Source organism: Oncorhynchus clarkii, chromosome 9 (genome assembly GCF_045791955.1).
Source record: "Oncorhynchus clarkii lewisi isolate Uvic-CL-2024 chromosome 9, UVic_Ocla_1.0, whole genome shotgun sequence".
NCBI lineage: Eukaryota > Metazoa > Chordata > Actinopteri > Salmoniformes > Salmonidae > Oncorhynchus > Oncorhynchus clarkii.
The window spans coordinates 44,561,459-44,582,240 of NC_092155.1; the positions used below are offsets into that span (position 1 = coordinate 44,561,459).

The window sequence follows — 20,782 nt, forward strand, 5'->3', positions numbered from 1 at the left end:
TTTGCTGCTAATTGAATAATTTAAAATGCCACATGAATATTATGGTTAGTACATCAAGAAGATGAAGCTGCACTGCAGAAATAGCTCCGTCATTTCCTGGTTGCTAAAATTTGAATAGTTCACTTCATTTCAGGTTGAGACAAAACAAGCATGTATAGCGTAGAGAATCATTGTACCATCTAAACCCGCTGTGAAATATCTTTTCCATAACCAAAAATATAGTATTTTCAACTGTTTGAAGCCGGTGTACAAAACCGAAAGTAAAAGTTTCAAATACGAAAGACAGAAGCATAGAAATAAAACAGATCTTCTTAGACTTTCTTTCAATGAAGACAGATCTATAACTCACATTTCTTTGTGAATTTGGTCGGGTTACCCAAAAAGTTACATATTGCAGCTTTAATCTTAAGTATTTAAAAGAGTACTATACTTATTATAACAGTTAAGTGTCCCGCACAAAGACTATTTACTATAATTTCTTGTCTCAGGCAATATTTTCACCACATAGCTTGTTTGGATCCCCCTCATGGTCGGTTCAGAAACAACACAAGTTGACACATTCCAGAGTGGACTTGGCTCCCTACCTGTCGGTTTACCTGTGTTTAGGCAATCATTACTCACTGCTATCGGAAAGGAATCGTTCAGACAATGATGCCACCTCAACACGGAACTGACAAGACACTCACCAAGTGTCTGTCTTCGGAGAACAGAAAAACAATCAGTCTTTCTATAGGAGGTCAGTCAGTTCAAATTTAATTGTCCCGCCTAAAATGTGACAGATATCTGGTTTTATAGAAAGCCTACTCTAGATTCTGTTCTATTCATGAGTCTAGCGTTTGTGATGTTTGTTGGTAGTAGGAACTGTACTCCCTGAGAAGATGAGAGGAGACAACTGCAGCTGGTTAGGATCAGAGATCCCACTGTCATGGGAGTTGTTCAGGGGTAAGACCAGCATTTATGCATTCACACAAACTATATGGGTTATGTTATTGACTGGCCAGAGATTACTTTATTTATTTTTGTTCATTGGATCTGACACACATTAGGTTCTGTGTGATAGGTCTGTGCTTGAAGGCACCAGAAAGTGAAAAAATATATGTATATGATCTGTCCCACCACTAGTCCATGTATTGTGTGTTTGTCCTCAGTGGTCAAGGATGAGCTCTGGTTGTTTATCATTCCTGCCGGTTTTGCTGTGGTCATTCTGGCCCTGTTCCTAGAAGAGGTGGGCTTCTTCCTGCGTCACGTGCCCTCCTCCAGACGCCGGTGCCTCTACCTGTGGATACTGGGCATGTACCCGGTAAAGGGACACCTCCTTTTTGCCACACATTTTTTTTTTTTATCGGATAAGTATTTGTAAATTTTGTCCAACTTCACTCATTCTCTTTCGGTCAGGTCTTTGGATTAACCTCCATCATTGCACTGTATGTTCCTCGCTCCTCCTCACTTTGTAATTTCATAGCTTCTCTGTAAGTATCGAGTACAACCATTTTTTTCACCATCACAATGTTTGCGTACAAACTTAAAGTTGACGGAAACATTATTCACGTCATTCTGTGCTAAAAACCTCCAGTAAAACAAACTAGCTCTCCGTCTGTCTGTTTCTCTCAAGGTACCACTCAATCACTCTGCTAAAGTTTATGGGGCTCATCACAGACTTCTTTGGGGGAAAGGCCCGCATGCTGGAGATCTTAGCTGGAGAGCAGGGTTCTCCAGATCCATTCCCATGTTGCTGCTGCTGTTGCCTCCCTATGATAGCGATCAACAGGTACTTTACCAATGGATGTCCTCATCCCCAGTGTGCACATCTATATCGCGATAATGATAGATTCATAAGATATTGCCGTACCGTGATAATGATAGATACACAATATATTGCTGTAACTGCCCCATATCGCAATATTGGTAAATGCACAATATAGTTGCCATTATCGTATTAATGATAAATACACAATATATCGCTGTAATCGCCCCACCCCACTACCCCTCCATAGGACCAGCCTGGGGTGGATGATGGCTGCTGTGCTTCAACTGTCTGTGGTCAGAACCATCCTATTCTTTGTCACTCTGGTCCTCTGGACAGATGAGCAGTATGACTATGGACATGTGAGTGGCAAGCATATACTGCAAGAAATATTTGCATTATAACCATTCTCTGTGCGTCCTTAATTTAACCAGGTGAGTCCGTGGTTAATAAGTCAATGAGTTAATTATACAAGTAGATGCTGCTATTTGTTAAACCATACCCATGTCATTTTTCACAGGTGGATTCTGTCAATCCCAATGTGTACGTGAATGCCATCATAAGCGTGTCTACCTTCCTGTCTTTCTATGGCCACTTGCTGTTTTACAAGGCCACCAAAAAGGCTCTGCCTGGCCATGGGCTGAGGGCCAAGTTTGTCTGTATCATTGTAGTGTTGGTGCTGTGTGGCCTTCAGAATGGAATCCTGGAGACCATGGGGGCCCTGGAGGTGGTGCCCTGCTCCCCTCCCTTCTCTGTTCTCATGCGTTCCCAGCGTAAGTGCACCGTGATGGAATTTATCCCCCATACATCTCCCTCCCAATATCATCTCCATGTCAAAATTGTTACAGTGGAGAGAAATGCATATTAGGAAATTATCAATGTGACATGTATTGGTGGTAACCCTATCTATTTTATTCTCTTCCTCTCTCAGTAATTTACCACTACTCTGTGATTGTGGAGATGTTCTGCATATGCCTCTTTGCCCGCCACACGTTCCGTAAGGTGGAGCCCAGTCCGGAGGAGGCCTTTGGGTTGGAGGAGAGGCCCCACAGAGGCATGCTACTGGAGAAGGCAGTTCAGACTGAGGACGTGGTGCCACTCAGGGAGAACCCCTGGCCTGGCTGGTGCGGCGCTGGTGTCTCCAATCCCGACTATAACAGTGACAGCAGTGAGGACAGCCTCTGTAAGATCGAACACGCCTCCCTGGATCGCTTCCCTTTCCCTCTTCAACCCAGACGTCAAAAGATGATGCCAGAGAAGGTAACTGATGAAAGTGCCACTTTGGAGCTGTCCAAACCGACTGTTATTGCGGACATCAACTTTGCGGAGTCTAGGAATGTTACTGTTGTATGACAATATGGAATGGATTGTCCTGGAATCTCCTAACAGGAGAGAAACATGGGTCACCTCCAGGAAATGGAAGAGAGACACCACACCGCTTGAGGTAGTACCTTGCCCAGTTTTTATTTTTATGTATATTGACTGAGATCATGCATTTATTCATTCCTCAGCTGAATGAAGATGGTAGCTAATGGTGTGGTAGGATATTTTTGTTCTACCCATAATTTCTTGCCTACATTTTATATTGAGCATGCTCAGTACATTTTGTTTTGCAATGTTATCTCAAAAAGCCAGTACATTTTTTAAAAGCCTATTGCACAATACTTTCAGAGGTATTTATCAGTCTCTCATGCCTTCTCTCAAAACTTACAATAAACCTTTGGAGTTTGAAATGAATTTCATTACCTTAATGGGTACATTTCATGTAATATTGAATACAAAGTAAACACTAATAGAATCTGTTCCTTGGAGTAGATGGTATTTGCTCCATGAGCTTCTCAAACCACACACCCAGTATGCCTCTGGCCTAGCCTTCCCTCTGAAGTGCATTGATACCAAAGATAGGTCTCATATTGTAAACTACAACATAAAAAATATTTTAAGTAGTTAACTCTGGCTCGGTGCTTGACTTGGGCCGGAGCGCTGTACCGGCACTACTAATTTTTGGGGAATTGCATACCGGATCTGCATTGAATAGAAATAGAGTACCACAGTATGAGTCATAATACCCATATCCACGGGGAAGTAGGGGTGCTGCCTCCCCCCACACTTTGTTAACATTTGCAGAACCCCTATCCTTCAAACTAAACTCAGCAAAAAAAGAAACATCCTTTTTTCAGGACCCTGTCTTTCAAAGATAATTAGTAAAAATCCAAATAACTTCACAGATCTTGATTGTAAAGGGTTTAAACACTGTTTCCCATGCTTGTTCAATGAACCATAAACAATTAATGAACATGCACCTGTGGAACAGTTGTTAATTAAGACACTAACAGTTTACAGACAGTAGGCAATTAAGGTCACAATTATGAAAACTTAGGACACTAAAGAGGCCTTTCTACTGACTCTGAAAAACACCAAAAGAAAGTTGCCCAGGGTCCATGCTCATCTGCGTGAACGTGCCTTAGGCATGCTGCAAGGAGGAATGAGGACTGCAGAAGTCAGATACTGACTTACTTTTGATTTTGATCCCCCCTTTGTTCAGGGACACATTATTCAATTTCTGTTAGTCACATGTCTGTGGAACTTGTTCAGTTTGTCTCAGTTGTTGAATCTTGTTATATTCATACAAATATTTACGTTTGCTGAAAATAAACGCAGTTGACAGTGAGGACGTTTCTTTTTTTGCTGAGTTTAGTTCTTGCGGCTATGATAATACCCATAAAACCTAGCGGTCAAACAGGGAAATGGTTCCAATCATTTTTACACCATTTGTTTTATGGGTATTATGACACCTCCACTCTGGGGCACTATGGGGAGTGGGCATTCATTTTCTGATTCGGCTTTGTTCAAGTTTATTTGCTGCGAGGCTGTGAATCTGTGCATGACAGTAGGCTGTTCGAGATTGTGCAGATTGAAAAGGCGCCAACCTGAATGGGCATGATGTGCTGGTCCAAGTTGTCAAATTAGGGTTTGTAAAGGTTATGTAAAGTAATGGAAATTAGTGTCATACTTTTGTTAATGTAAATCATTTAGACACACTTAAATATTATCAATCACTTAAAAATCTACATATCAACCATTATCGGAATGACTCTTCAGTGCGTATCTGTGTGTGCCAGTGCCATTGGGCCATTGCCTTAGAGGAGAGTTCAACATTTCAGCTGCAGGTATAAAATAATGACAGTATCTAGATTGCCAATTCAAAACGTAACTTGTAGCCGCTAACTAATCATTAAAGTAGTTGTCGCCTTTCCACTGACCTAAATAAATCTGCACCATTGGAAAGCTGTGATTCCCCTCTAAACAATAGTCATAATTGCGACAACGTTAAAAATATTCTACAAATATCATAATTGACAAATAACATGCTGTGCATAGGTCTCCCCTGAAACATTAATATGTTTTGCCTTATATATAAACAATGAGTGAATCATTTTATAAAGATAGCCAAAAATATTCATGTTGTAATGTAATATTTTATGTCAAGGGTGGCAACAATCTTCCAGGATAGCTACTGGGTGTGCAGGCTTTTGTTCAAGCCCTGCTCTAACGACATTGTAGCCTAAACATAATCTGCTCATCACGACCTTGATAAGCGAACTTGGGTGTTTCAGGGCTGGATCAAAAGCCAAGCCTGCACACCCAGGAGCTATCCAGATGGAGGGTTGACAACATGTGACTAACCATGCAGTTCTACTTTGTGGGGGGGTTAAGTGCCTTGCCTTGATCAAGGGCACAACAGCAGGAGATGGTAGGCCTACATGGGATCAGACGCTGTAGGCTATAATAGTCATGAACATTTGGTTAAAAGTCATCAAATGTGAATTAACCCTTTAACATTGAATAATCAGAGGTCTCTATAGCATAATGTAATTTGCGAATTTCGGTGAACATAGACAGACTTGGAAAAAGACTGCACTACTTTCATCCTAAATCAAGCACTGCTCTGGCTACAAACTGAAATGGTCCACCCACACAGAAGGTGCAACAGCGCCTCTTCAACCTCAGGAGGCTGAAGAAATTTGGCTTGTCACCTAAAACCCTCAGACTTCTACAGATGCACAATTGAGAGCATCCTGTCGGGCTGTATCACCGCCTGGTACAGTAACATCACCGCCCACAACCGCAGGGCTCTCCAAAGGGTTGTGCGGTCTGCACAACGCATCACCGGGGGCAAACTACCTGCCCTCCAGAACACCTAGAGCACCCGATGTCACAGGAAGGACAAAAAGATCTTCAAGGACAACAACCACCCGAGCCACTGCCTGTTAAACAGCCATCACTAACAGAGAGGCTGCTGCCTACGTACAGACTTGAAATCATTGGCCACTTTAATAAATGTATCACTAGCCACTTTAATAATGTTGACTTATATTGCATTATTCATCTCATATGTATATTTTATTCCTTCTATTGCATCTTGCCTAAGCCGCTCAGTCATTGCTCATCCATATATTTATATATTCCTATTCCATTCCTTTACTTAGATTTGTGTATATTAGATAATTGTTGTGGAATTGTTAGATTACTTGTTATATATTGCTGCACTATCGGAACTAGAAGCACAAGCGATTCGCTACTCTTGCAATTACATCTAACAATGTGTACATGACCAATACAATTTGATTTGCAACTCCCATGCATGTAGTAGAGCCAATTTTGAAATGGTGTGTCTACTGCACCCTCTAGTGTTACACATTTCAAATGATTTAATTAATAAATAAGGATATGCTTTATTTTTTCCCCCAATATTCGCTGAACATGTGTGAATGAGTATTATTTTTTCCATACCTTGCTGATCTTGCAAAACGATTACATATTTGCAAAGTTTTGCAGTCGCAGAACTTTTTCTGCTCCAATAGAAATACCGCTAGAATATTCTGCATCCAATCAACAGCATAGAACAGCTGCTTCCTCGAAAGTCTTTTCCCCCAATCGAAGGATTGTTCAATTTTGGCGGCGCAGTAAACATGGCGGAAGAGTTGGAAGGTAAGGAGAGTGGGAAGTTAATACTTATATGTGTTGTGTTTCTTGCATGTTGTTGCTATTTGAAATTTAAAATATTACACTTAATTCCGCGACCTTTATCACACGCTTGTCGTAGAATACCTAGCCAGGTTAAAGCAAGAACAATGTTTGAGTAGGCAGAACTATCTGCACATGTGGATTGTGTGGTCTTTTTTTTAGTACTAACAACTTGAAGTTGATACAGTTAACTTTTAAAAAGCCAAACGAATGCAAGCGGATATGGAGTAACTACTAGCTAACTAAAGTAGCCCAAGAACTAGCTAGTTAGCAAGCTGTGTGTGATTAGGACGCGTCAATTTTATGAAAATTCTCGTGTTTTTCTGACAGCCCTACTTGCTTGCAAACATCATTTAGCGCGCCAAAACAGACCTTTTTCTGTAGAACCACAGTTTCTGAAACCAGAGGCGCAACATCGCGAGACTTCCAGGAGCGCTAGCGAAACAGACCAAGTAGACCAGGCTGGGGTTTGAGAAATGAAGAATTCTTCCTTAGTAGTTTATTGTCTCAATCTAAAGACACAACCTAGATTCGAATGAATGTCTTAAGTGGTTGAACATTTTATTAATCCAATCTCGTGACACTGACACGCTTTCATTTTTCGCGCAGTTCGGCACGAAACAACCGTTAGACCCGGTGACGTGTTTCTGCGCATGAGCTTAACTAGCTACCTTCGCCATGACATCGCCTACAAGCGATATCAGGGATTTCTATTGGATGAGCCGTTTCTGCCTGTCTTCAAACTGTCTTTATTGTGGAACTGTCTGGCAGTGGCTGCAATTACAAATAAGAATACTCAAGCTGAATGTATTTTTTTCTCGTTTATTTGTAACGTAGCTAGCTAAACATGGTGGCTACAATTGCAGGTTGTAGCGTATCCTGCAAGCTGTCTTTGGACGATCTGCAGGCTATCTGCCGCAGGGAAAGACTCCATTGTAAACAGCTACGGGTGAACAAGCATAACATCGATGACTATGAGGTTGAGTACCTCTGTGACTACAAGAAGTCTAAGGTGAGTGAATTCATTCTCTAAGGGACTATGAAGGCTGAGGCAAGTCCTGGAGTTATCTCAAGAATTGCAACCTTCAGTTGGTGATTAATTTAAACTTTTGTTTTTTTTAAAGCCACAGTCCATAAAGCAGTCCATGGAAACAGATCATCAGCCAGAATTTACAGCTACAGGCATGTGACCATATAATGATGTAATTTAATAGGATCTCTTAGTGATGAGGGAAAAAATCGATAGTTACAAATCAGGATATTATTTTTTATATCATTTTGACAACATTGCAATATTATTTCTGTGCTAGTTGGCTGTACCTGCACCAAAACACCAGTATTTTTCTTTGTTCTCAATCTTTTTAAATAGGGAGCCAATTTGTTTTCAACACTTATTGACATGACTGAGCAAAACTCATTTTTATCATGTCTCTCTCTTGTCCCTCTGCAGCAGACATATGGTGAGTAATATGTTTGGAACATTGTATCGCAATAAAATAACAATATCGAATCGCAATACATATCGTATCGGCACCTAAGTATCGTGATAATATTGTATTGAGAGTTCCATGGCAATTCCCAGCCCTAATCTGTGTTTGTGTGTGGCCAACTGTTAGCCCATTCATAGACGGTAGCCTAATACTAAACATATACCGTCTATTAACATATCTGCAGTCCGGGGGATATTCCCACATGCTGTCCCGACGCTCTGTCTACTAATTACTATTTACCTTTTAACACGGCCCACCACACGGTCATATTTCCAACCTGTTTTAATTAGCTATCTAGGGTCTCTGAACACCTGGGTGTAATGGAAGAAGGATGCCAGAAAAGTGATGTCCTGTTGGCTGCAACTGTGTTAAAACAGTGTACAATATGTATATATTTTATAAACTATTTTGATGTGTCATGAAAGTAGAGGGCTTTATGGTTCTAGAACAGTATCGCAATTGAGAATTGTTTCACATTTAGATGGAGTACTTAGCTGTTTTGGCTGCCAGACCCAGTTTACCTTTGAACATAACATATATAAAGGTCCTTGGACATTAAAGGAGTCGGTTAGCCTACACTCCTTAACAGTACATCTTTGGCTAACCAACTGTTAGCAACTTGGGTAACTGTAAATGCAAAAAGCATTTTCAGACCTGTCAAGACATTTTGTGTACCAACTACGAAATTAGTCCATGTACGCAGGTAACAAGATCTGAGTTAAAAGTGCGCAGAAATGAATAGGGCCTGATATTTATTTTTCAACATTTTAATAAAAAATAAATTCACTGAGTAAATCTAACATCCTGATTCTCGAGCTGCAACACACAGACATGTATGGAGTTTGTGTCAACAGACATGGAGATGAATACATCATTATTCGACATAGCTACCCCGTGTCTGCCCCTCCTCCTGTTTGTTGTGATGCTGAGTTTGCTGACTGTCAGCTGTACGTAAACACATGGCCTAATCCCTTTTAGACGCTGTGTGTTGTGGAAAGGTAAACACTGATTGTTTAATGCTAACGTTAGCGAACATAAAATGGACATTCAGTCTAAATTGCCAGCAGTTCACTCGCATTTGCTAGTGAAAGAAATTAAATGCAAATACAAAAAAATAACAAGTCGCATTTTTACGTGTGATTTACATTTAATTCTGTGTCCCATTAATTGTATTTTCCACGTAACGTTACGATGACCTGATAGACTAACTGTAATTATGATCCACGTCACAAAAAGCATATAAACATCTTGGCATTAAATGGAGTTTAGAAGACTGCGATAAAGAATGAGTAAGTGTCTGGTATTAGCTATAGAGGCAATGCTTCTAAAATGCCTTTGCGCTAGATTTAAGATTTTATCAATTTTGAAAATCTGAAATTATGTGCGCTGCAAAGAAATACAATAGGCATATTTACATATGCTGAAACATCACTCTTCTAGCGAACAACGACTTGAATCTCCAATTTGCTGCTCGGGTCTGGTACTCTAAAAAGTTGGACAGGGTTGGCAGGTCTGCTCTTTTATAAAATATGAATGTATATACAGTACCAGTCAAAAATGTGGACAGACAGTCATTAAAGGGTTTTCTTTATTTTTACTATTTTCTGCATTGTAGAATAATAGTGGACATCAAAACAAGTAACACATATGGAATCATGTTAAGCAAATCAAAATATATTTTATATTCTTCAAAGTAGCCACCCTTTGCCTTGATGACTGCTTTGCACACTCTTGGCATTCTCTCAACCACCTTCACATGGAATGCTTTTCCATCAGTCTTGAAGGAGTTCCCACATATGCTGAGCACTTGTTGGCTGCTTTTCCTTCACTTTGCGGTCTAACTCATCCCAAACCATCTCAATTGGGTTGAGGTCGGGTGTTCTGATGCAGCACTCCATCACTCTTCTTCTTGGTCAAATAGCCCTTACACAGCCCGGAGGTGTGTTGGGTCGTTGTCCTGTTGAAAAACAAATGATAGTCCCACTAAGTGCAAACCAGATGGGATAGCGTATTGCTGCAGAATGCTCTGGTAGCCATTCTGTTTAAAGGTGCCTTGAATTCTAAATAAATCAGTGTCACCAGCCAGCTCCATCAAACCTCCTCCACTATATTTCACGGTGGGAACCGCACATGCAGAGATCATCCGTTTACCTACTCTCACAAAGACAGAGGTTGGAACCAAAAATCTCAAATTTGGACTCATCAGACCAAAGGACAGATTTTCACCGGTCTAATGTCCATTGCTCGTATTTCTTGGCCCAAGCAAGTCTCTTCTTATTGGTGTCCTTTAGTAGTGGTTTCTTTGCAGCTATTCAACCACGAAGGCCTGATTCATGCAGTCTTTTCTGAACAGTTGATGTTGAGATATGTCTGTTTCTTGAACTGTGAAGCATTTATTTGGGCTGCAATCGGAGGTGCAGTTAACTATGGTGAACTTATCCTCTGCAGCAGATGTAACTCTGGGTCTTCCTTTCCTGTGGTGGTCCTCATGAGAGCCAGTTTCATCATAGCACTTGATGGTTTTTGCGACTGCACTTGAAGAAACTTTCCAAGTTCTTGAAATGTTCCTGATTGACTGACATTCATGTCTTAAAGTAATGGTCTGTCATTTCTCATTGCTTATTTCATATGTTCTTGCCATAATATAGACTTGATATTTTACCAAATAGGATTATCTTCTGTATACCACACCTACCTTGTCACAACACAACTGATAGGCTGAAATGCATTCAGAAGCAAAGAAATTCCACAAATTAACTTTTAACAAGGCACACCTGTTAATTGAAATTCATTCCAGGTGACTACCTCAAGAAGCTGGTTGAGAGAATGCCAAGAGTGTGCAAAACTGTCATGTTTTGCATGTTTCGGTGCAAAAAAGTCACTTTTTGGGTCCTCACCAGTTTGCCTCCCTGCTCTTGACTTTTTCCACATTTTGTTAGGTTACAGCCTTATTCTACAATGGATAAAACAAGTAAATCTACACACAATACCCCATAATGATAAAGAGAACACGTTTCTAGATTATTTTTTTGCAAATGTATTAAAAACAAAATACTTTATTTTTGTAAGTATTCAGACCCTTTGCTATGAGATTCAATCGGGTAAGCTCAGGTGCCTTCTGTTTCCATTGATCATCCTTGAGATGTTTCTACAACTTGATTGGGAGTCCACCTGTGATAAATTCAATTAATTGGACATGGTTTGGAAAGGCTCACAACTTTCAATTTAAAGTCTCACAGTTGACAGTGCATGTCAGCGCAAAAACCAAGCCATGAGGTTGAAGGAATTGTCTGTAGAGCAGCACAGATCTGGGGAAGGGTACCAAAACATTTCTGCAGCATTGAAGGTCCCTAAGAACACAGTGGTCTCCTCATTCTTAAATGGAAGAAGTTTGGAACCACGAATACTCTGCTCATTTTGGCTGGGCGGCCAGCTCAGGGAAATCGGGGGAAAGTTACCTTGGTCAGGGAGGTAACCAAGAACCCAATGGTCACTCTGACAGAGCTCAAGAGTTCATCTGTTGAGATGGGAGAGCCTTCCCGAAGGAAAACCAGCTCTGCACCACTCCACCAATCAGGCCTTTTATGGTAGAGTGGCCAGACTGAAGCCACTCATCAGTGAAAGGCATATGACAGCCTGCTTGGAGTTTGCCAAAAGGCACCTAAAGGACTCTCAGAACACGAGAGATAAAATGTTCTGGTCTGATGAAACCAAGATTGAACTCTTTGGCCTGAATGCCAAGTGTCATGTCTGGAGGAAATCTGGCACCATCCCTGCGGTGAAGCATATAGGTGGGAGCATCATCCCATGGGGATGTTTTTCAGCAGCAGGGATTAGGAGACTAGTCAGGATTGAGGGAAAGAGGAACGGAGCAAAGTACCCAGTGCCCGGACTTGAAACTGATCAAACACCTGAAAATAGACTTGGCAAAAAAAGAAACGCCCCTTTTTCAGGACCCTGTCTCAAAGAATTCGTAAAAATCCAAATAACTTCACAGATCTTCATTGTAAATGGTTTTAACACTGTTTCCCATGCTTGTTCAATGAGCCATAAACAATTAATGAACATGCACCTGTGGAACAGTCGTTAAGACACTAACAGCTTACAGACGGTAGGCAATTAAGGTCACAGTTAGGAAAACATAGGACACTAAATAGATCTTTCAACTGACTGAAAAACACCAAAAGAAAGATGCCCAGGGTCCCTGCTCATCTGCGTGAACGTGCCTTAGGCATGCTGCAAGGATGCATTAGGAAGGCAGATGTGGACAGGGCAATACATTTCAATGTCCGTACTGTGAGACACCTAAGACAGCGCTACAGGGAAACAGAAGGGACAGCTGATCGTCCTCGCAGTGGCAGACCACGTGTAACAACACCTTCACAGGATCGGAACATCACACACCTGCAGGACAGATACAGGATGTCAACAACAACTGCCCGAGTTACACTAGGAACGCACAATCCCTCTATCAGTGCTCAGACTGTCCACAATGGGCTGAGAGAGGCTGGACTGGGGGCTTGTAGGCCTGTTGTAAGGCAGGTCCTCACCAGACATCACCGGCAACAATGTCTCCTATGGGCACAAACCCACTGTCGCTGGACCAGACAGGACTGGCAAAAAGTGCTCTTCACTGATGATTCGCGGTTCTGTCTCACCGGGGGGGATGGTCAGATTTGTTTTTATTGTCGACGGAATGAGCGTTACACCGAGACCTGTATTCTGGAGCGGGATCAATTTGGAGGTGGAGGGTCCGTCATGGTCTGGGGCAGTGTGTCACAGCATCATCGGACTGAGCTTGTTGTCATTGCAGGCAATCTCAATGCTGTGCGTTACAGGGAAGACATCCTCCGTCATGTGGAACCCTTCCTGCAGGCTCATCCTGACGTAACCCTCCAGCATGACAATGCCACCAGCCGTACTGCTCGCTCTGTGTGTGATTTCCTGCTAGACAGGAATGTCAGTGTTCTGCCATGGCCAGCGAAGAGCCCGGATCTCAATCCCATTAAGCACGTCTGGGAACTGTTGGATCGGAGGGTGGGGGCTGACTTTACACGTTAAGTTTGCTCAAAATAAACACTTGACAGTGAGCGGACGTTTCTTTTTTTTTGCTGAGTTTAGCTCTGCAGCATCACTCTCCATCAAACCTGACAAAGCTTGAGAGGATCTGCAGAGAAGATTGGAAGAAACTCCCCAAATACAGGTGTGCCAGGCTTCGGTACGACGCTAAAAGAAGACTCGAGGCTGTAATCGCTGCCAAAGGTGTTCCAACAAAGTACTGAGTAAAGGGTCTGAATACTTATGTAAATGTGATTTCAGTTTTTTTATTTTATGAATTTGCAAACAATTCTAAAAATCTGGTTTTGCTTTGTCATTATGAGATCTTGTGTGTAGATTGAGGAATAAGATCAATTTCATCCATTTTAGAATAAGGCTGTAACATAACAATGTGGAAGTCAAGGAGTCTGAATACTTTTCGAATGGACTATATGCGTGCATAATGTATAAAATGTTTAATATTTTGTGCCATAATATGCAACCCAAGTCATGTCTCCTTTTGTGAATCAGGAGCAGGAGTCCTACCTGGTTAAATGGAAGGGCTACCCCGAGTCGAGCAACACCTGGGAGCCCCGTAAAAACCTCAAGTGCAGGAAGCTAATGACGCAGTTCCACGAGGACATGGAGCACGAGCTGAGGCAGAAGAAGAGACGCACCACCTGCCCCAAGCGGCTGGACAAGGACGTGGCCTGGACCCTGGTGCAGAAAGCCAAGCTCCGCAAGAGGCTCCAGTGCTGGGAAGCCGACCTGAACAAGACTCGTAACCACCCGGGGCGCATCTTTGTCCTGAACGAGGTGGACCTGGACGGTCCGCCCAGGGACTTCACCTACATCACTAACTATAAGGTGGGCGAGGGCATCGTGCTCAACGAGATGGCCGTCGGCTGTGAGTGTAAGGACTGCTTTAGTGATCCGGTCGGCGGCTGCTGCCCCGGGGCCTCCCTCCACCGCCTGGCCTACAGTGACAAGGGCCAGGTGCGAGTGCGGGCTGGGGAGCCCATCTATGAGTGTAACGCACGCTGTAGCTGCGGGCCTGACTGCTCCAACCGCTTGGTCCAGAAGGGCATTCAGTTCGACCTCTGCATCTTCAAGACTGGGAATGGCCGAGGCTGGGGCGTGCGTGCACTACAGCACATCAAAAAGAACACCTTTGTCATGGAGTATGTTGGAGAGGTAAGTAGTATAAAGTATTGGCCAATATTTGGGGTAAAAAGTATTGGCCAATCATGTCCGCTGCGTTTACCAGAATTAGCTATTCTGTCACAAAAATAAATTGGATTCAAGTGTGAGGCGTGCCTCCCTAGGGAAGCACTAGCATTTAATATATTTTTAAGGGTTTATTAGGTTATTTATACATTTGTCATTTAAAATAAGTTTTGATTGCTACATAAAAAATAAAAAAAAGAATTGATCCCAGCTTTCCAGTGCTACAATGTTTATTTCTCAACTCCTAAAATTACACTTGTGGCGCAGTAAAAAAAATAAGTTTGGTGCAACTGCGTAACAGATGTCTTAAAGGGGCAATGACATGCCTTGTAATAGAATGGAAAAGAAATCAGATAGCTAGCTATTATAAAGAGTGGATGGAGTGGCCAAAAATAGTGGTTCCCTAACAGATTCATTACAACTATTTACAACTGAGGGGGGGGGGGGTGTGTTGTCTTGATGTTCTCTGAAGGGTGGCCCACAGTCTCAGACGCCTGGATTAGAGTAATGGACAAAGGACATTAGACAAATGTTTGTGTCGGAGTCTGCTTTTTTAACAGAAGCTTACTTAACTTTCCATTCAGGGTGTTTGTGAGCAGTTGCTAAAGTGGTGTGTTCGTCTGCCTCCGTCAGATCATCACATCGGATGAGGCGGAGAAGAGAGGACACCTGTATGACCGGCAAGGCGCCACCTACCTGTTTGACCTGGACTACGTGGAGGACGTTTATACGGTGGATGCCGCTAACCATGGCAACATCTCCCACTTTGTCAACCACAGTGTGAGTGGCACATTATCATACGAGTTAACCTTTCAATAAACATACCTGCAGAATAGCCAAAGCCCAATGTCGTACCTTGCGGTAGTAGTATATTTTGGTATTCTATGTGCAAGTGAAAGCAGACGCATCGTAGACACAGCAGAATAGAAGCTGTTAAAAATGCCACTTGAGTTCCCATGGACGTTGTTCTAGTATTGCAGTGTAATATGCTTTTGCATACGGAACAAGAAGTGCACCAAATTTTTCTAACTGAATAAGATTTATAGTGAACAAATATATATATATATATATTTTTTTTTCCTCAATGAAAATCATAGTATAATTGTGTTTTTCTGAAATGTATTATAAGCTTTCGGCTATTCTGAAATATAGCATTGATTTCTGTAGATATGCTTTGACCTTAAAGGCCCAGTGCAGTAAAAATTGGAATTTTTGTGTTTTTATATACATTTCCACACTGAGGTTGGAATAATACAGTGAAAATTATTATTAATGCCCTTTTAGTGTAAAAGCTGTTTGGTGGGATCGAGTTTTGGCCTTCCATGCTGACAACACTGTGTGGTAAATTAGTTTAATAAACCAATAAGAAAGCGTTCTAAACCGCTCTGCCAATAACGGCTAATTATCAGTTTTCCCCTCCCAACTCAGACCACTCCCAGAAAGTCTTCACTAAATTATTGCTTGAGAAATTGCCCTTTGCTAAGAAACTATTTTGGTTTATTTTTTTACCGTTTTTTATTGAAAACAATCACAGTGAGATACTTAATTGTTACCCAGAAAAGATTTGATATTGAGAACTGCTACATTGGACCTTTCTTAAATTTTTTACCTTTAAGTTGTCTTCTCTCTGTTTTGCAGTGCAACCCCAACCTGCAAGTATACAATGTGTTTATAGACAACCTGGATGAGAGGCTCCCGAGGATAGCATTATTTTCAACACGCTCCATCAGGGCAGGAGAAGAGCTCACTTTTGACTACAAGATGCAAAGTAAGTGTAATGTTCCACTGCCTAATATGACCCCAATATGACATTTTAAACTTTAAAGGGATACTGAGAGATATTGGCAATGAAGCCGTTTTTCTTTTTCACCCAGAGTCGGATTAACTCCTGGGTACCATATTTTTTTGTCTCTGATAGCGTATGCTACCGTACCTGTGTACTTTGAAGTCATTGCGCTAACGCTAGTTTGCATTGGCTCAAGAAACCAGCTCTAACTTTCTTCATACTACACTCAAAGACCTATAAACGGTATCCACAAGTTAATTTGACAGGGTAAGTGAAAAAAACAGAATCCTGCAGTATCCCTTTAAAGGTAGATAATACAGCTGCTGTTACTGAAAGTGACTAACAGTTGGTATCAACTGAAAGTCACTTGATTTTCAACAGTTGATCACCATGTAGGTGTTTCTTTCGAGCAGCAGGCCCACAGCGTGATAGGTAGTGAATTTATCAACCTCCGATACAGCACCGGCAGGACGCTATTGTGAGCATCAATTGTCAATCTTGCCTCAATATCGCTGGAGTCCAGATTTCCAAAACATATGTGCATCGCTTTCTTTGATTTGCACATTTCACCTGGCTCATTTAGGCGTGTCATTTTCCTTCCATTGAAAATGAATGGGCTCAGTCATTTTGCCATCACCCATTGCTGCTAGTAGAAATTGCCGTTAACTTTACTAGCTACATTGACTAACTACATAGGTGGGTGTGGGCAGTGGACACCAAATGTGTCAAATTACCTACTCAGTCCTTTTCAGGGCTAGGTAGGCAAGTGCAATTGGGTAAACCCTCTTGTCTTTTTAGTAACACACCTTGAAATTGTATAATGCAATGGAATCAGTGAGCACTGGAAATTCCAACATTAAACTTTGTTTTTGCTTTTTAGTGTTTGATGCTTGGGCAATACTGCTTTTCATATTTGGCTTGTTAAACAGTTTGGCAATTATGTGGTGCAGGTGAGAACCATGACACGTTTCTCAGTTGTGTTTGCTATCTTGGCTGAATTTGGCTCTTGACATTGTCGTTGCAGTTGATCCAGTTGATGCAGAGAGCACAAGGATGGACTCAAATTTCAGTTTAGCGGGACTCCCAAGCTCTCCCAAAAAGCGGATTCGGGTGGAGTGCAGGTGTGGATCTGACACATGTCGAAAGTATCTCTTCTGATATAGATTGGAAGCGGAACGTCAAAGCTAGAACAGACACATCATATATTTTGGGGAATTCTGAAAGTTGTACAGCGTTTACATGAATTTATATTTGTCTACTTTTTTATTTTACTTTCATTAACTTTTTAAGCCACATTGGCGCATGGGTGATATCAAAACTGATATGTTTGGAGTCATAAAAAATAAATCACCATATCTAGTATGTTGGTAAACGATTTTAGTGAAACAATGAACAATATGATCTACATTCACAAATCTGCGTTTTTAAAAATGTCTTCAGAGATTATACACTGCGTGTACAAAACATTAACAACACCTGCTCTTTCCATGACAGACTAACCTGGTGAAAGCTATGATTCCTTATTCGTGTCAATTGTTAAATCCACTGCAATCAGTGTAGATGAAGGGGAGGAGACGGGTTAAAGAAATACTTTTTTAAGCCTTGAAACAATTGAGATGTGTTTGTGTGCCATTCAGAGGATGAATGGGCAGGACAAAAGATTTAAGTGCCTTTGAACGGGGTATGGTAGTAGCTGCCAGTGTTTTATGCGCAACAGTTTCCGCTCTATATCAAAAATGGTCCACCACCCAAAGGACACCCAGCAAACTTGACACAACAGTGGGAAGCAATGGAGTCAACATGGGCCACCATCCCTGTGGAACGTGTTTGACATCTTGTAGAGTACCTTCCCCGACGAATTGAGGGGTGCAACTCAATATTAGGAATGTTCTTAATGTTTTGTTCACTCAGTGTATATCTGTAGTGCACTGTTTTCAGTTTGTCAATTTTCTCAATGTTTGAGATTTCAAAAGTTTGTAGGCTGTGTACACAGGCAGATAAATTCTGATATTTTCCCACTTATTGGTCTTTTCGGCCAGTCAGCTCTTTTGACGACAATTGGGCAAAAGATCAGAATTAGACTGCCTGTGTAAAAGCAGCCATTGAGCTTCAAGCCCTGTTGGTGGAAAGTAATGTAATTAATAGGTGTACTTATACTTTTATACTAATATGCTTTCAGTTGCACTTACAATTACCGGTAAGTGCAGTTCTTCCACACTTCTTGCAAGTAGTGCTGTATATTCTTGTCTTAAAATAAGGTATGAATTAGTTTACCCCCAAACTGTCCCGGTGCTTGTTGGTTTTCAATCTGCCTGCTTTTTCTTAAATGTGAATGATTCCATTCCGACGCTCCCGTTTTGTTGTCCTGCAATTCACTGCAAGCAAGCAGTACCATGAATCCGCTCTCCATGCTTTTAACTTATTTTTGTGTGAAGCAGTTGGAAAATATCCTTTGTGTAGTTAGTCATTTTACTTTTCATGTAGCTCTGATAGCCAAAGTAAACACAGTTCTGTTTTTTCACGTAACATTATTACATTTGATAAAATGTGAAGGTTTGCAGCCAGCAAAAACAATGTAAGTAAATGTTTTAATCAGATGTATTGTTCTGGAAAATGTAATGAAAATTTACCTGAAAATTCATTTTACTACAACCACAACACCACTAGATGGTGTAGCTGCATTCCTATGACTTCAGATCAACAACTGAAAATGTACACTTTCCTTTTATACTTGTCCTGACGTTATTGCTGCGTTTATAAAATAAAGTCCAATGCTGATATTTTTTTCTCACTAATGGGACTTTTGACCATTCAGATCAGCTATTTTACCAATAATTGGGCAAAATTTTAGAATTGGGCTGCCTGTGGAAATGCAGCGTAACTATTTGCGTCAGCTCAAACGGCAAAAATAAGACACGTCTCTGGGTAGACATTTAGACAGCAATGCCTGCATTGTCTTTCAGTTAAGAGTAGTGCTTGTTACTCACTGTGTTACCCACACACATGACACACACTGTCCTTGTCCCCTCCACTCTGCCTGTTCTCACCTCCCACTCTCTCAGATGAAATCACCAGGCCACAGCTGCCTCTGCTCTTGGCTCAAGGATATGTACTGGAGCACTTTAGTCATGGCTGCATATGCAGTAACTGGCCTTAGTGAGCACAGCACATGCCCCCCCCCCCCCCCCCCCCCCCCAACGTCAATGCAATTTTACCAAAACACACCTTTTTTTTACATGTTAAAAGTCAGGATGCTGCTCCCAGTTAGTAAGATATTCCCTGATCGCTAATGATCTCAGTGCTCTGACACATTTGCTTTCCTTTGTAGGTCAGATAGTGTGCTCGTGAGGGTAGGTTAGATGTATGCTGAGACCCTTATTGAATTTGCTGAATTTTATGGAGGATCAGTGGCACTAAGCACAGGCAAAGGAACACGAGGCTAAGGAAATGGAGCATAAGCCAAAGCACCCAGATGGCCCTAGTGTGGAACGGCCATGTGTGAGAACAGGGATTTGATTATATGAATAGGCTGACTAGAGCGTTGTTTTCAGGTTTCTCATCAACAATGATGATGAATGAGGATATACAGTATAACACATTAATTATATGAAGAACCATTAGAAAGATATTCAAGTTTTTTATACTTTGGTCATATTCAAGAAAATATGTACAGGTATGACGATTTCATCTACAGCATGTGGGATAGCATCAAATTAAAATACACAAAACAAATTTAAATGCCACATGGAAAGATTTTACTGTGTTACAGTTCATATAAGGTAATCAGTCAATTGAAATAAATGCATTAGGCACTAATCTATAGATTTCACATGATTTGGAATACAGATATGCATCTGTTGGTCACAGATGCCTTAAAAAAAATGGTAGGTCCGTGGATCAGAAAACCAGTCCGTATCTGGTGTGACCACCATTTGCCTCACGTACATCTCCTTCACATAGTTGATCAGGGTGTTGATTGTGGCCAGTGGAATGTTGTCCCACTCCTCTTCAATGGCTATGCGAAATAGCTGCAGTTTGATGGGAATTGGAACACACTGTTGTACATGTCTATCCAGAGTATCCGAAACATGCTCAATGGATGACGTCTGGTGAGTATGCAGACCATGGAAGAACTGGGACATTTTCAGCTTCCAGGAATTGTGTACAGATCCTTGTGACATGGGGCCATACATTATCATGCTGAAACATGAGGTTATGGCAGTGGATGAATGGCACGACAATGGGCCTCCGGATCTCGTCACGGTATCTGTATTTAAATTGCCATCGCTAAAATGCAATTGTGTTCATTGTCTGTAGCTTATTCCTGGCCATACCATAACCTCACCGCCACCATGGGGCACTCTGTTCATAACTTTGACATCAGCAAAGCGCTCGCCCACATGATGCCATACACGCTGTCTGCCATCTGCCCAGTCAGCTGAAACCAGTATTCATCCGTGAAGAGCACAC

At 41.6% G+C, this 20,782-nt stretch overlaps 2 protein-coding genes across 2 annotated transcripts; both read left to right on the forward strand.

Annotated features, from left to right (window-relative positions):
• The first annotated feature begins 648 nt into the window (after positions 1–648).
• Positions 649–3,097, forward strand: LOC139417247 (organic solute transporter subunit alpha-like). The gene is made up of 8 exons (XM_071166497.1): positions 649–736; positions 856–942; positions 1,149–1,300; positions 1,396–1,469; positions 1,613–1,768; positions 1,995–2,106; positions 2,265–2,517; positions 2,676–3,097. Exons 1-8 carry the CDS (start codon positions 649–651, stop codon positions 3,095–3,097), a joined length of 1,344 nt encoding a protein of 447 aa, XP_071022598.1.
• A 3,599-nt stretch (positions 3,098–6,696) lies between these two features.
• LOC139416387 (histone-lysine N-methyltransferase SUV39H1-like) lies at positions 6,697–19,090 on the forward strand. The gene is made up of 6 exons (XM_071164953.1): positions 6,697–6,736; positions 7,639–7,784; positions 13,831–14,493; positions 15,160–15,306; positions 16,165–16,294; positions 17,337–19,090. The coding sequence occupies exons 1-6, from the start codon at positions 6,718–6,720 to the stop codon at positions 17,468–17,470; spliced, it is 1,239 nt and encodes a 412-aa protein (XP_071021054.1). The 5' UTR covers positions 6,697–6,717; the 3' UTR covers positions 17,471–19,090.
• Positions 19,091–20,782: the final 1,692 nt, after the last annotated feature.

Bases quoted from the DNA above. Each gene is read 5' to 3' on its own strand.
- LOC139417247 (XM_071166497.1), top strand. From the start codon at position 649: ATGATGCCACCTCAACACGGAACTGACAAGACACTCACCAAGTGTCTG. The intron at 737-855 runs GTCAGTCAGTTC...GTTTGTTGGTAG, and splicing joins AATCAGTCTTTCTATAGGAG to TAGGAACTGTACTCCCTGAG. The intron at 2,518-2,675 runs GTAAGTGCACCG...TTCCTCTCTCAG, and splicing joins TGTTCTCATGCGTTCCCAGC to TAATTTACCACTACTCTGTG.
- LOC139416387 (XM_071164953.1), top strand. The intron at 14,494-15,159 runs GTAAGTAGTATA...TGCCTCCGTCAG, and splicing joins TCATGGAGTATGTTGGAGAG to ATCATCACATCGGATGAGGC. The intron at 16,295-17,336 runs GTAAGTGTAATG...TTGTCGTTGCAG, and splicing joins TTTTGACTACAAGATGCAAA to TTGATCCAGTTGATGCAGAG.